A 13,089-nucleotide genomic window follows, 5' to 3' on the forward strand; every position below is an offset into this window, starting at 1 on the left:
AACTACTAATTATTTGGATCAGTATTCTAAAGTGAAAAACATGATAACTACCTAATAGTGACTGAAGTCATTGTATGCTTTTTGAGATTTTTGTAAGATTTTGATTAGTAATTCCTTCCGATGGATTTGGTAACACTTTAGTCATTACTAGTGTATTTCCATGATCTTCACTTTAGAATACAGATCCAAATTATTAGTAGTTCCTTTAGAAGGATGTAGTAACACTTGATTCATTACTAATGGGTTACCATTATATTATATATTATGCATTATTAATATTAATTATGAACCTGTATATAGTAGTTCTTAGTGAGGTATGAAAAATAGTAGTTACTGATTGGCTAATAGTGAACTAACACATTCAACTGAGCGATATTACTTACTAATTTGTTAATCAGAGTTTCTTTTTAAGTTAATAGTAGTTACTAGAATGTTAATAGTGCGTTATTTGTTCCTGTGTAGTTATTCATTGATGAAGGAACAGTACTCTAAAGTATTACCAAGTTGTGTAGTGTGCAAAAATACAAACAGATGTTCAATTTCATGTAATAATTGTCAAATATTTATATATTTTTAAAAACTGAAATAAGTGTACGAGACCAGTGAAAGAGACATCTTAGTGTAGGGATGGCACGAGTTTATTGAAAACGTGAGTGAATATTTGATGGATTCAATTCTCTCAGATCAGCACGTATGCCTTTATAACCCCTTTCCAGCAGACAGTTCACAAAAAAAAAATAAAAAAATAAAAGACAACAATAACAAAAGGTGTCTCATCCAAGGGCCGGATTTTTCATATTTTACTGTGATTGTGGTCGCAGATGGGTTTACTATTTACAATGTTTACAATTGCAATGTTCTATACAAAATAGAAATATTTATTAAAGAGAAAGCAAGATCAATTTTTTTAAAAAGAAAAAGAAAAAAAGAAAAGCAGTTTTGTTTGAAATCCCAATGGGACAGGTAGGTCCAATGTGTTTTTCCAGACAAACAATGGTGATAGACATCAACGACATTAAAACACCATCAAACCTGCACATTAGCTTATCACATATACCATTGTTATCTGTCATTGGTACTGACAACTGAACTCAGTCTCAGCCTAAAATTATATTCCAACTCTGCATAGTGACAAATCATCAATCTGTTTTGATTAAACAACATCAAACCTTGTAAAGCATGTTTAATATAAAACAAGTAGGAAAAAAAGAGTTAACAAACCACAGGTTTATTATTGTGCCTGCTTGAACATTCAGCGTTGTTATTCATAAACCACAAAAAATAACGAATAAATTAATCAATACATAGTTAGACACTCTATTTTAGGTTGTCCAAACTATATCTGTTATGCAAGATATGATAAAGCACATGTATCTGTGACAGGAGAAGAGACAGTGGGAAATGGCTTCGGTTTGTGCGATTTCCAGGACATTTGGAAACGAGACTCCCTGCGAGCTCAAATCTCAAAGTCATTTTATAAGCTAGCACACAAAAAAAAAAGGATAGTACGTTCGCTCGCATTCCTATTCCCCGCAGCAAACAATCCCTTGCAAAACATAATAGTTTAGGTATTGCAATGTCCAACGAGTTGGCTTGTATTAGGCACATTTTCAAGACAAACAACGGGGATTCTTCCCCAAAGCCCCAAACTATCCATAAGCTATTAAGGGAAGTTTTTTGATCCTACAATGAGCTGTTAAGACAGATTTTGAGGTACTTGTGTGATTTGAAGCACCACTGTCACTTCTTTTTTTTATGGGTTGTTGAGACCAACTAATCGTAAAAGCTATTCTATACCTTGTACGACCCGGAAGAGAATAAAGAGGACACTTTTATAGTGAAAAATTTACATAGGCAACATGATCTAGTTACTTAACTTGCCCCTACAGGAAAGGCAATAGCTGAGAGATGACTGCGATCCTCCCTGTAATGTAAATCTAACCGGACACATTCAGTTTATAGGTGTTATATTTTATCCTTCCGATGTTTATTCTACCATAGACGTTTTTTTGTTGGCATTTTTTTGGTCATTTTTTGAAAATCCTATTTACAAATGTCAGACTAAGATCCTTTAGTAAAAAAACGTACAAAAAAAGACCTTTAAAAAACACTCCTGTGGTTATTCATTTGGAGAGCTACGTCTGACATTAACAGGACACGTAAACACAAGCACAAGAATCAGCAAGCATCATCAAGAGCACAAGGTGTGTTGGCAAACTGATGTTTTGATCCAATTTACATTCTGCGATTGCAACGGCACGCGTTTCATCTGACATTGCTATACTGCTAGTACTAAGACCGGTTAGTACACGTTTCAATTAGATAAGAATAATTTAGGAAAAATTAGCACGTTGCTCTTGTAGACTGGTTGCCAACACATCCTTTGCATCTCATGATAAGGTGCCTTTTTTAACGATAATCTTCCTCAAAGTTAAAGCTTTCATGCACATACAGTTCTGCAGCACTTGTAATCAGCCAATAGCAAACGCATTCATAAATTACAATCCACCATTATAATTTTTTTGTGTGTTTTTTGAGATTTCGTAATTATTACAGTATTACTGGAATGATTAGCGGGTTATAGAAGACACTGACATGGGGCCGTCCCATGACTTGAAACCACCATAAATAAAACCCAATTATTACAACATTTCCAAAAACTGGCTTCATTGTAACAGAAGAACAAAGGACACAAGCGTGTGTAAAACTGTAAGCTAACACTGGTGTTATTTTGCTTTGAACCTCAAGACATAACAAAAGCCAAAAAAATCGAATTACTGAACCTCCTCCAGACAAAACAAGTTGTTAAAACCATTTTGGCTTTGTTCACACTGCAAACAATCCTGATTTGTTTTCAAACGCAATCTAGACCCATTTTATTTGGTTTCGTTTGTTTAGGCAGTGGAGTCAATATCCAGTACATCTACGGACTTGTTTCCAACTGGTATTAAATGCATTTTTGGTGATATTATCACAAATGTTCAGCACCGATCGGATCACTGAAACCAATTACGGAGGTAGCCAAATGTAAAGTAAACGCTTATTCGTCCTGAATGCGTTGTACTTCGCTGCATTGTACCAAAACAAATTGATTTCGATTTAAATTGCAGCTGCCATCCGTATCCTTTATATTCTCTTCCTTTCCCGCATTTGCGTATAAGCCGCGTAACACGGGTTCATTCATTCAAATAGTATTCATGCACTGCATGGAAGTTATGTAGAGCGTGCCCAAACGTTTCTCAGCAAAATCCAAACACAATTGATCACCACGTTAATACCTGGTGGAAACAGGGCCTACGTTAGTTGCTACAGCAATGACATCAGCAAGCGAATCGGGTTTGAGATGTCAGTGAGAACAAAGCCTTCGATTAGCTTGATGATCCATGAGCACCTTGGCAATTGGAACTAAAGCCAAAGGTATACTTCCCTTGTCTACGTTCTGCTCCAGCTCGGGTCACAATCACCATAGTCCATGCACAACGTCCGTGTTCCCCCCCGATTTTTGTGTCTGCCAATAACAGCGCATGCACAAGTGATCTGAGCACTTGAAAAGCAAGATCTATTAACACATCATCATTACACACTCAAAAGAGCATAGTTTGAAAGGCTTGCATGCTCAACTCACAGACAGCAACACAGTGTCAGTCCAGATCCGGCCCACATCTGGTACAGATGTGAATCCACACATACCAGATGTGGGCCGGATCTGGGCCGACACTATGTTGCTGTCCGGGCTGTGCGTGAGACTGAGCTTAACGTAGAAAATGAAGTATACCCAGGCCTTAAGGTCAAATGCATGATTACTGAAAGTAAGAAGTTGCATACTGCTCCCATGCACCGGTAAAAGCACCTGTTATTACTGCTAGCGATTAAATCACCTGAGGTTGCCCCCAACTGTATCAGGCGGTGGATCACATGAGCCCCACTGCTTTTGCTGCATATCCGAGTGCCGTCGAAATTCAGCAACTTTCGTAGACAATGAATAACCAACAATATCAAGCAGCAGATTGCATGAGCTTCACTGTCTACTCTCCCATTGGTAATGTCACATTTGCATATAGTTGCTCAACTTTGTCCATCGCCAACAGTCTCTGTCGCTCATGCCGCCTCCAACCCTCATTGAAAACACATAACTTCTGGTTGTTTTGTCGCTGCAAATCACCATCAGAGTGAACAACCCTTGAGTTTTAAACAGTCAGTGCTCTTGCTTGAAAGCTACAAGTCAAAGTGCATCATCTCAGAGATCTACAGTCTACATCTGTCTCCTTCATGTCTGCTTTGATAGGAATAAAAGCAACGGGGTTATGGGTATGTACTGCACCTTGAAACTGCATCACTATGCAAACTGAGGTAATATAGAGTTATTTTCCGATTGCTATGAAACTGACTTCATGATATATGGAGGGACATCAGTTAAGGCTGAATTCTAAGCACCATCTTGTACATTATATTTTGCATCCATGCGAGTTGGTCTAAATGTAACCGCACTTTAGTGTACAGGGTTCAGGCGACTTGATCTTGAGGATGGAGTGTCGGTACTCTTGCAAATAAGAATAAATAGATTTTTGGTCCAAATGGACAGATATTACCTAAAACAAAAGTAAAAAAAAACAAAAAAAACATGAAGCACATTTTGTTCCCAGTACGGTAGACGAGAACATCTCATCTTCACAATCATCCAATCTTCACAATCCTCAGTTGCAAGTATTGCCATGCAACTTGCAGGTTAGGTAAGCAAAGGAAGGACCGGTTAAGACAACAGTGCAAAAAAGAATCTCGCTCAGATCTGGCAGGATCTGTTTTTCTGTTTTACTTTCCGGCTGAGAATGTTGTCTGCCTTGACCTGGATGTTCTTGAGAGTTCCTCGTCCTGACACTCTCAAACCTTTTGAAGGAAACAGGAGGTGCAAATCAGCTGTACAGAACAGTGTTTTGAAACAGCACTAGCCATTAGCGAGCTCTCAAGTCTTTTAGCTCAACCTAGAATGTGGGGTTGCCTGAAATGTCCCGTTCCGGCGATTCAATGTAGTTTGCAGACTCCTGGAGTTTCAGCAGCATCGCCATCTGAATGAGGGACAGAACAAGGACAGCTTGTCAGAACACATGCAGAACTGTTTACACAGGCTCAGGTATAGCTGTACTGGACACTCACCAATGGATCGGACTCCATGGTGGGAAGGGACGTGTCCTTTTTGGACCTGTCGTCACTGGTCTGCTGGAGTGTTGAAGCAGCGTTGGGGCCGGTGGTTGGCGGAGGGAGGTGAAAGAGTTTGGCCTGGTCCTGTTGAGCTGAAGGCCAGGGCAGCGTATCCCTCACCCACTCCACTGGATCCTCCCACGCTGCTTTCTGACCATGGACCTAAAATATATATGAATGCAGAGATTGAGCTCCAAGACTCCACTGCGCTTGACTTGAAAATAACATTAAAAGTGTAATTTGATTCACAGAAAAAAAAAACTGTTTTAGCAGCAGAAAAGCTCTGTTCTTAATTGTAGTGAGCTGCCTCATTTTGGCCCAATTTTAAGGTAGAATAAAGTCTTAAACCAGCCTAAAGTGGTTTACTGGTCTCCCAGAAGCCCTGTAAAAACAGAAAGCTACAGCAGCCTGACCAGGCTAGCACAACAGCTACGACCAACAAACTGGCTTAAGCAGTAGGGATGCTCGATCATGGCAAACATCATAATCACGCTTATTTTGCTCAATATTGAAACCTTGATTATTTAACACGATTATAGATGGGTGATACACCAAAAAATACAACAGAACAAATTAAATAAATAGTGCTTTAGGTTTTTCTTCAGGAAGATGTACTAACAGTGGTATTCAGATTAGTAATAGCCTACAACAGAAATTAATAAAGTAATCAAATGTAATTTGCTGCTGTATACATTAAATATAGACTAATGCTTATTAAAACTACAGTTTATTCATTTAAGAGCAGTGCGTGATTTTATCTTTGTCTTTTGTTGTTTGATTAACATTAATGACTGCAGCAGATTTATTAGGCTGCTGTTCCTTTAAGAGCTAACGCACAGACCCATTATACTGTTACACACACGTTTTCTTTCTCAACTGTTTACATTCACTTAAGACATAACTGTCCACAGTATACTTTGCTTATGCTTGTTCAGCCCTGTCTCAGACTCAGAGCGCACGCACAAGAGGCCGCCTAGGGAATAGTATCTCTTTCGCGGCTTAATACGCTTTTAATAACACTGTTTAATATCGAGCACGTCCCGCAGTTTAGCAACAATAGACTGCATTTTACAACACTCTGGGGTTTTAGGGAGTAAGAGATTTCTGAGAAATGCTGTTGAAAGTGGATCGGACCGAGCACCAAAACACACTAGTAGCAGAAAGGGGCGTATACACACATTAGGGGGGCGGTACCTGTGTTTGTGAATTTGGGGGCGGGGCTATTAAGATAGGCGTGTGATCCTTTTGGGTAGGGGCATGTTTGTTTCGGTGATTTCAAATATCATCAGCGTTTCTCAGAAATTGCTTACTGCACCTTTAAGAGACTTGCTCCCTATGAAGTGTGTTTCACTATAGTCACTTATGAGGAGGACCTCATAGGAGAGTTTATCTCCTAAACACCTGCCTGGAAGTTTCGAAAGATCCTCAAGACCTTAATTAGCTGACTCAGGTGTTTTAATAGGGTTGGAGCTAAACTCTGCTGGATAGTGGCCCTCCAGGAGCAGGATTGGACACCCTTGCTTAGTAGTTAGTTTCCTATGTCAGTGTTTTCTAATCCAGTTGGAGGTACACCAACAGTACACATTTTCAAACTCTTCCTAATCAAACACACCTGAATCAACTCATCAGCTCATTAAAAAAGACCTGAAATGGATTGGTCAGATAAGAGAGACATCCAAAATGTGTACTGTTGGGGAACCTCCTGGTAGAGGGTTTAGAAACGCTGGCCTATGTGGACAATAGCTTACCTTCACACCATCCTTAGCTCCCTCCTGAAGATAAGGAATAATGGACTGGTTCCAGAGGTCAATAAACCAGGAGCGAAACTCTGCTAAAGTTACTGGACAAGACAGGAAGAAGCAGGGACCTGCGGAGACAAGAGCCATAGCTAAGCACTGATGTGCTAAAACTAAACCATGACCTTTAAAAGGTAGTGCGTGGTACAGATGAATTTGCTAATATTATATCTCCACCACAAAATATAAATGGTTAAATAATGTTTTTCATTCAATTTGTGATCAGATATGCAGAACGTTTAAAGCTGTACCTATGAGGAAGTCTGAGGTGCTGTGTTTCTCCAGGAAGGTATGGAGATGGTACCAGAGTTTAGGCACCCAGTCCAGAACTCTCAGCACCTCAGCGCTGTGTAACGTGCTGTCATCCTCTGTCTCGACCAACTTCCTGTGTAAGTACCGCACCAGGAACCCATTTGCAGGCTCCACGTTGTTAGAGAAGGTGATCATTCTTCAGACGAATGGAAAAATCACAAATGAATTACATTTGGAAAATTGATTTGGTATTTCAAATTTCTTTATGAGGATGTTATTGTAAGATCAGGTCAAATTTTATTAGGTTTTACTTTACCTCACTACAATCTACAAACTGGAATAAAAAGGTACTAAAGAAATTAGGAACTTACCTAAAACTGAGATGCAGGCCATGATTTGACGACATCTTAACAGATTGATTGGTGGTTCCAATGACATACGGGCTGAAATAAATATCCAAGAAAAATTCAACTTCAAATTCAAAATTTGTCTTGTAAAAGAGTGAATCTCACAAAGCTTGTCAGGAAGAAGTCCAGGTCACATTTCTTCCCAAAATTATATTTAATATATATTTTATTTACCTTGAAACCATGATTTTTGTTCATGATTTTGAAACTCACCATTTGTGATATTTGCAGGTCAGCGCACTATTGACCAGATCGGTGATGGAGGACCCATCACTGATATCATCCAAGATAATGACCAATGGAATGTCCTCAGTGCCACAATCACGGTCAATCTGATTGGCCAGATTAGACAGGTACAACTGGAGGTCCTGAGGGAGAGAAGACCAAAGTGAGGCTTTACAACTGCTTGCGACACAAATCATGGTGGAAGGAGCTCAGTTTGTCTGAAAGTGTGATTTCCAGGCTTCACCTTGCAGGTCTGTTGGTGCATGTTGAAGGTGGTGATAAGGCCCGGGCCGGGGTCACGGCCGCTCTTCTCCAGCAGGTACTCAGTCAGACGGGTGGTGAGATAGGTCTTCCCTGTTCCACTGGGGCCCGACAGGACCAGCCGCCGGTGCTTCAGAAGCAAACTTATGTAGTGTTGCATCATTGGCTTGGGGATGAGCGTCTCGAAAACCAGACTATCCACACATTTATCCTTAACACCTGGAACAAACAGCACGATTAGGTGAATCAGAGGTCAGTTAGAAGTGCCAAAGAGATCTAAAGAACTAAAGACACAAACAATTAAAACAGGAAGGAGAAACATCTAGTAGACAAAAACAGAGTAACCAGCCATGACTGTCAACAGTGTCAGTGTCAAGATATTTTTCCTGTTTATTGGTTTCTATTTTAGAAACTGGGTAGCTCCGCCCACAGTGAATTCTCATTGGTCCACAATCTTGCTCCACATAGCTCACAAAATGGCAATGCTAGCATTTGGTTTGCAGGTAAATGATCACCAATAGAAGATCTCTAAAAAACATTTGCTGAACAGTTAAATGAATTAATATTATAATGAACTCTTTCCCAACCAGCGTTTTTGAAAAAAGTTGCCAGCCACCACCAGAATTTTTGATAATTCTAACAAAACGTTCATGGTCCCCAGAATATTCTGTTGCATGAATATCTGAACATGCAATATATCAAAGAAAGAAATGAACTTCAGCCTTAAAAAATAAATAAAAATAAAATAAAATAAAATAAAATATTCTAGCTTAATGCATTCTTTTTTTTATTTTTATAAAAAAGCACAATTTGGAGCAAAAAGCTGAGAAAAACTATATTTTTTTAAAGAATACATCAGGATGGGATTCAGAACGATGATCAAAACATAGATGGAGTAGATCGAGTCCATCAACACCCCAAAGCTTCACAGTCCTACAACTCGTCCTGGGTTCGACATTTCATTCTGTAACATTAGGCAGTTTTAATTTAAATGCTGTTAAATGTTGATGATCGCGTTATTTTACATATGCTCTCATATGCTATCACTTTTTTCTGTTTCTTCACGTCTTTTGATCAGGAGATTCTGAACTCTTTCAGAAGATGTCTCATAGCGTCCCCTACCGTATAACAGTGAAAGCACACAAAGCCGGAAATTTCCGTCAATGGCGAGGAAAGAGTTAACAGCACGTCTGAGGTAAACGATAAGCTTTAATGGCACTGAACCAGCATAAACATATGATCTGTTCCGAAACCTGTGATTTTGCCAATTAACACAGCTTTTCACTTTCAGTGAGGACTCTAAAATGACTTGACGCTCGAAACACCACGTTGTGCCGAGATGAGGTGTTAAAAAAGCTGATGGAGCGATTCAGTTGAAATTGAAATTGTGAGTTTTTTACCTTTGAGGGTGACAGTGACGAGTCCAGGACCCTTTTTTAAACAGTCACAGGGTGAACTTTCGGGAGCCTCGGCTCCAAGCACTCTCCTGCTCTGATTAATAGCGTAACTGTGGATAGAGTCGACAGACAGTCCCATACTCGTACTGGGATCCACCTGGGAAATGTAGTCCTAATGTATGAAGACAAAGAACACATTATAAACAGCACAATATGTTTTCCATTAAATATCAACAGCAATTTCATGCTATTATTTGCATGCTAAAATAGTATTACTATCTTTTTTTTATTTAAAAATGTATATGCTACAGAACGAGCTCTCACCCTGAAAGCTGTGGAAATGTCTGTGTCTAACGTCGACCACTCAGTTTTCCCGTTAATTCTCACTGAGCCGATGTAGAAATCCTGCTGCCTCACCTCCTGATTGTACATCACATTGAATATTTAGGCAATATGATCTAATATTCATGTATAAAGCATTCTAAAATATGTTTTCATGTATTCACCTCTCTGGGCACTTGCTGGTCAGAAATACGGACCACAACACGCGTAAAGGACTCGTCCCTCTGATATGACAGGCTCAGTAACTCCATAGGAGCAACGTCTGCGAGATAGAAAGAATGATTTGACTCAGTCTGCCTAGGTTAGATATGAGATGCAAGCTTTCACTCTTAAGTGCCCCAAAATATCATAACTAGTGAACTCACCAGGGTTGGAGCACTCATTGAGGCTGAGGCTGAAGGACTTGGTGAGGCTCATGGGTGGTTTGCTTTGGTTGGAGTTCAGGAGGCTGGCGAGGCCAGAGGGCTGGGAGGTGGAAGTAGAAGGTGGGCCGCAAGGGAGGACAAGGGACGACGGAGCACTTCCTGTTTTCAGCTGGTCGTTCTCTGCCTTCAGACTCTCCACCATCATCTGCAATGACAAACTGAATTAGATTTTATCTTTCTTTTAAGGCTAGAATACACTACACGGCTGTTGTTCAGATTTTTGCCCTGATTTGCAGTCTGGACTAGTCGACAATAGTTGCCAAAAATCTGTGCCAGTTTGCAGATTTTTGGCGGTCTGAGTTGACTTTCATAGTGTAAGATGGGCACAGGCTCTGATTTTTTAGCTTCAGACTATGATTCCAACCAGTCAGAGGATTTCAAAACAGATAATCGTATAATCTGTTCAGATTTTAAAAGTCATGTAGTGTATTCCAGCCTTTAGCAGTGCTTGACATGCAAGCTCATTGGGCCCTCTTTTAACGATTTAAACGCATGGTCTAAAGCGTACGGTGCAAGTCCACTTAGTGCGTTTCTGAATCCACTTTTGCTATTTTAACGATGGGAAAAATGGTCGGCGCACCCGGCGCATGTTTTAAAAGGGTTGTCCCTATTCTCTTAATGAGTGATGGATGTGTTTTGGGCGTAACGTGCAATAAACCAATCAGTGTCTCATCTTCCATTCCCTTTAAAAGCCAGTTGCGCTCGCGCCATGGCGGATTCGCTATTTACATGGCGGAATTTGCAAGTGGAAAAACTGAAAGCTTCTCTAGCGAGGAAACGGATCTGCTCGTGCGTGAGGTTAAAGCACGCAAGCAGACCATCTATGGGACAAAGTGTACGCACGTTGTGGACCCGCCTATAGGCGCACATTACTAGCGCGTTCTTTAAGTAACAAAAAATATTGCGCCATTGATCAGGTTTTTGTTTGTCAATGGCACAGTCTATTTCAGTTGCCTCAAAATAGCAACACGCCAACAATGCGCCTGAACACACCTCGTTTTCAGCCCAGCACGCCCGTGGGCGAACAGACGGGCGCAAATGCATTTGCTATTTAAACAACGTGGCGCAGGACGTGAAAATCATAACTGCGTCAGGCTGAAACTAGCAAAAAACACTTGCGTCGTGTCTGGCGCTGCATTGTGCCAGGTGTATGATATGGTCCATTAACTGCAATGAATTTATCCATGGTTCTAGTGCAAAGTTTCAAATATTTGTGAAATTTTGGCAAAGGTTTATAGGCAAAAATGGTCTACTGTCAATAGTGTTGCAATGTATGAAGCTCACACAGAAGCCACTCTCAAACCAAGCAGCTTTCTGCTGGTCAACTTGGCAAATTTGCATGAATTGTATTGGGAAATCTTCCAGCCTCATGTGTGGATTTCTATTGAAATGACTTGATCTTAACCGTGAAAATTTCCTGAACAAAGGTAATAGTGACAGTAGCAAACAGTTCCTAACCTGCATGTTGTTCATGGACTCTCGTAGCTGCTCCAGCTGGTGGGCCGAGCTCAGCGCCTCTAGCCGGATGTCCGTCAGTTTCATCTCTTTCTCCCACAGCTCAGACCGCAGATCCGATACCGCCTTCTCATCGCTCTCGTTTTCCTCGTTACTTTCATGGATCCTGTTACAACGTCAATATGGTTTTAAATGTGATTACACTTAAACGCAGTTTAAAGGGTGTAATATTACTGCTGCGTTTCAAAAGTGGGTAACACTTTATTTTGATGGTCCCTTTTGAACATTCTGTTGACTATAAGTAGCTTTGCAACTACATGTCAGCTAACTCTCATTAGACTATTAGTAGACTGTCTGCTTAATATCTGCTAACTCTTTATTGTATTGGTCCGCCAACAGACTTTCTACTGACTATAAGTACATATCAACTTATTATAACCCTAACCCTACCAGTCTACTTATACTCTAATGAGAGTTAGTAGACATGTAGGTGCAACGTTACTTATAGTCAACAGAATGTGTTAAAGGGACCATCAAAATAAAGTGAAACCCAAAAGTGAAATCGTCTTTATTAAAAACTATTAAAACTTTACTCACACAGAGGAGATTGCTGATTGGCTGGATTGGAGGGAAGGGGGCGGATTCTCTCCATCTTCATGGGCCAGTTTTGGTGAATTGGGGGCAGAAGAATCTGGAGTGGTGATCTCTTCAATATCAGAGTACATCGAGCCACCTTTGGCACCCTTCTTTATGCTGAACGCCTTGCCAAAAGAGCTTCGCAACTACAGAGAAATCCAGAGAAAGACAGAGAACTTCAAGTACATTATACAAGTGTTTGTTTATTCTGAAAAATTAAGTTTATTAATTTAATGAAGTTCATTCATTTACACTATTGTTCGAAAGATAAACAAGTCTTCTCTGCTCACCAAGGCTGCATTTGTTTGATCAAAAATACAGTAAAAACTGTCATAATATGAAATATTGAAATTTAAAATAACCATTTTCTATTGTAATATATATAAAAATGTAATTTATTTCTGTGATCAAAGCTAAATTTTCAGCTAAATTTCCAGCCTTTAGTTACATGATCCTTCAGAAATCATTCTAATATGATGATGTGATGCTCAAAAAAACATTTATTGTTATTATTATTATTATTATCAATGTTGAAAAGAGTTGTGCTGCTTCATATTTTTGTGTAAACATGACATTTTTTTTTTCAGGATTCTTGATGAATAGAAAGTTCAAAAGAACAGCAGTTTTTGAAATCGAAACTTTTTGTAACATTATAAATGCCTTTATTGTTATTCTTGATCAATTAATTTCATCCTTG

The 13,089-nt window shown here is 39.7% G+C and overlaps 1 protein-coding gene across 2 annotated transcripts in view; it reads right to left on the reverse strand.

The window, feature by feature from the left end:
- Positions 1-4,092: 4,092 nt before the first annotated feature.
- The window catches only part of nav1a (neuron navigator 1a), a 127,622-nt gene continuing 118,625 nt past the window's right edge, over positions 4,093-13,089 (reverse strand). For both annotated transcript variants that reach the window (XM_084428930.1, XM_084428931.1), the window contains 13 exons: positions 12,354-12,538; positions 11,760-11,922; positions 10,242-10,446; positions 10,041-10,138; positions 9,859-9,954; positions 9,538-9,706; positions 8,121-8,356; positions 7,865-8,019; positions 7,616-7,687; positions 7,244-7,440; positions 6,945-7,063; positions 5,152-5,358; positions 4,093-5,063 (listed from right to left, as the gene is read on the reverse strand). In XM_084428930.1, the coding sequence (XP_084285056.1) occupies positions 4,980-5,063; positions 5,152-5,358; positions 6,945-7,063; positions 7,244-7,440; positions 7,616-7,687; positions 7,865-8,019; positions 8,121-8,356; positions 9,538-9,706; positions 9,859-9,954; positions 10,041-10,138; positions 10,242-10,446; positions 11,760-11,922; positions 12,354-12,538 (1,986 nt within the window). In that variant the 3' untranslated portion in view covers positions 4,093-4,979. The remainder of the gene's footprint in view (positions 5,064-5,151; positions 5,359-6,944; positions 7,064-7,243; positions 7,441-7,615; positions 7,688-7,864; positions 8,020-8,120; positions 8,357-9,537; positions 9,707-9,858; positions 9,955-10,040; positions 10,139-10,241; positions 10,447-11,759; positions 11,923-12,353; positions 12,539-13,089) is intronic.

This window comes from Rutilus rutilus (assembly GCF_951802725.1).
Source record: "Rutilus rutilus genome assembly, chromosome: 13".
Classification (NCBI taxonomy): Eukaryota; Metazoa; Chordata; class Actinopteri; order Cypriniformes; family Leuciscidae; genus Rutilus; species Rutilus rutilus.